We start from the raw sequence: 1,943 nt of genomic DNA, 5'->3' as shown, positions 1-1,943 counted from the left end.
ATCAAGGTTCGGCTTTTAAACGTTCTTAACGATTAACAGTCTTAAACGCCCTTTGATATTAATGGTTATAGTTACAGATTCTTAAAAGACAACAAAATCTCTTAAAGGCTCAGCTCTGGAAGAGCCTTAAGTCACAAATTCTAAAAGTTCAGAAAAGACTCGAAAATATTCTCCTTTCGAGATTCATATAATCTTCTTAAGGGTCTTAAAGGCTCATCAAGGTTCGGCTTTTAAACGTTCTTAACGATTAACAGTCTTAAACGCCCTTTGATATTAATGGTTATAGTTACAGATTCTTAAAAGACAACAAAATCTCTTAAAGGCTCAGCTCTGGAAGAGCCTTAAGTCACAAATTCTAAAAGTTCAGAAAAGACTCGAAAATATTCTCCTTTCGGGATTCATATAATCTTCTTAAGGGTCTTAAAGGCTCATCAAGGTTCGGCTTTTAAACGCTCTTAACGATTAACAGTCTTAAACGCCCTTTGATATTAATGGCTATACTTACAGACTCTTAAAAGATTAAAAAAATCTCTTAAAGGCTCAACTCTGGAAGAGCCTTAAGCCACAAACTCTAAAAACCCAGTAAAGAATCGAAAATATTTTCCTTTCGAGATTCATATAATCTCCTTAAGGGTCTCAAAGGCTCATCAAGGTTCGGATTTTAAACGCTCTTAACGATTAACAGTCTTAAAAGCCCTTTGATATTAATGGTTATACTTAGAGATTCTTAAAAGGCAAAAAATCTCTTAAAGGCTCATCTCTGGAAGAGCCTTAAGCCTCAAATTCTAAAAGCCCGCTAAAGACTCGAAAATATTTTCCCTCTGAGATTCATATAATCTCCTTAAGGGTCGTAAAGGCTCAACAAGGTTCGGCTTTTAAACGCTCTTAACGATTAACAGTCTTAAACGCCCTTTGATATCAATGGTTATACTTACAGATTCTTAAAAGACAAAAAATCTCTCAAAGGCCCAGCTCTGGAAGAGCCTTAAGCCACTAATTCTAAAAGCCCAGTAAAGACTCGAAAATATTTTCCCTTTGAGATTCATATAATCTCCTTAAGGGTCTTAAAGGCTCATCAAGGTTCGGCTTTTAAACGCTCTTAACGATTAACAGTCTTAAACGCCCTTTGATATTAATGGTTATACTTACACATTCTTAAAAGACAAAAAAATCTCTTAAGGCCCAGCTCTGGAAGAGCCTTATGCCTCAAATTCTAAAAGCCCAGTAAAGACTCGAAAATATTTTCCCTTTGAGATTCATATAATCACCTTAAGGGTCTTAAAGGCTCATCAAGGTTCGGCTTTTAAACGCCCTTTGCTTCCTCCGTTTCATCTTTATGCTATACCCACTTTTCTTCATTCCATCATCCCATGTTGTCATCTTCCTCACGTATGACTTCTTCCTTCTTTTCATCTCCTTGCTCCTTGCTCTGTTTAATTTCTTCGTTCTTTATTTCTCTTGTCATCTACCACCTTTTTTCTCTTCTTCATTTCCTTCATAGTCTTCCTCGTTCGAATGACACTTCTTACGTCCTCCATTTTTATTCATTCCATCTTTCCTTGTTGTCATCCATCACGTTGAGCAACCCAATCTTATTACTTCCTTTTTTTTCATCTTCTTGTTTCCTAATATTTTTCTGCGTTTCTTTCTCTGTTCTTTTTGCCATCTACATCCGCTTTTTTCTTCTTCATTTCTTTCAAGTCTTCCTCGTCCTAATGATACTCTTTACCCTCTATATTTTTTATTTCTAACTTTTATTTTCGTCATTTTCCTCACTTTGACCATTACTTCTTTTAGAACTTCTTCTCTTTCTTGTTTATCTTTCTTTTGTTCCTGTTAATATAAGTCAATAATCAAGTTTGATGTCTATCAGTAAAATCTACCTTTTACACTCTCCATTTCTCTTTCCATATCTTTTCTCTTGTTCTCCAGTAGGTATTCGC

The 1,943-nt window shown here is 35.3% G+C and overlaps 1 protein-coding gene across 1 annotated transcript in view; it reads right to left on the bottom strand.

Annotated features, from left to right (window-relative positions):
- LOC116161544 overlaps window positions 1–1,465 on the bottom strand; it is a 2,206-nt gene extending 741 nt beyond the window's left edge. The window contains exon 1 of the mRNA XM_031474930.1: window positions 1,390–1,465. Coding sequence (XP_031330790.1) covers window positions 1,390–1,465 — 76 coding nt within the window. The remainder of the gene's footprint in view (window positions 1–1,389) is intronic.
- Between the last annotated feature and the right edge of the window lie 478 nt (window positions 1,466–1,943).

This window comes from Photinus pyralis, unplaced genomic scaffold (assembly GCF_008802855.1).
Source record: "Photinus pyralis isolate 1611_PpyrPB1 unplaced genomic scaffold, Ppyr1.3 Ppyr1.4_LG10, whole genome shotgun sequence".
Taxonomy (NCBI): domain Eukaryota; kingdom Metazoa; phylum Arthropoda; class Insecta; order Coleoptera; family Lampyridae; genus Photinus; species Photinus pyralis.
Note: the sequence above shows the minus strand (reverse complement) of the source record. Positions and strands in the feature narration are given on the sequence as shown.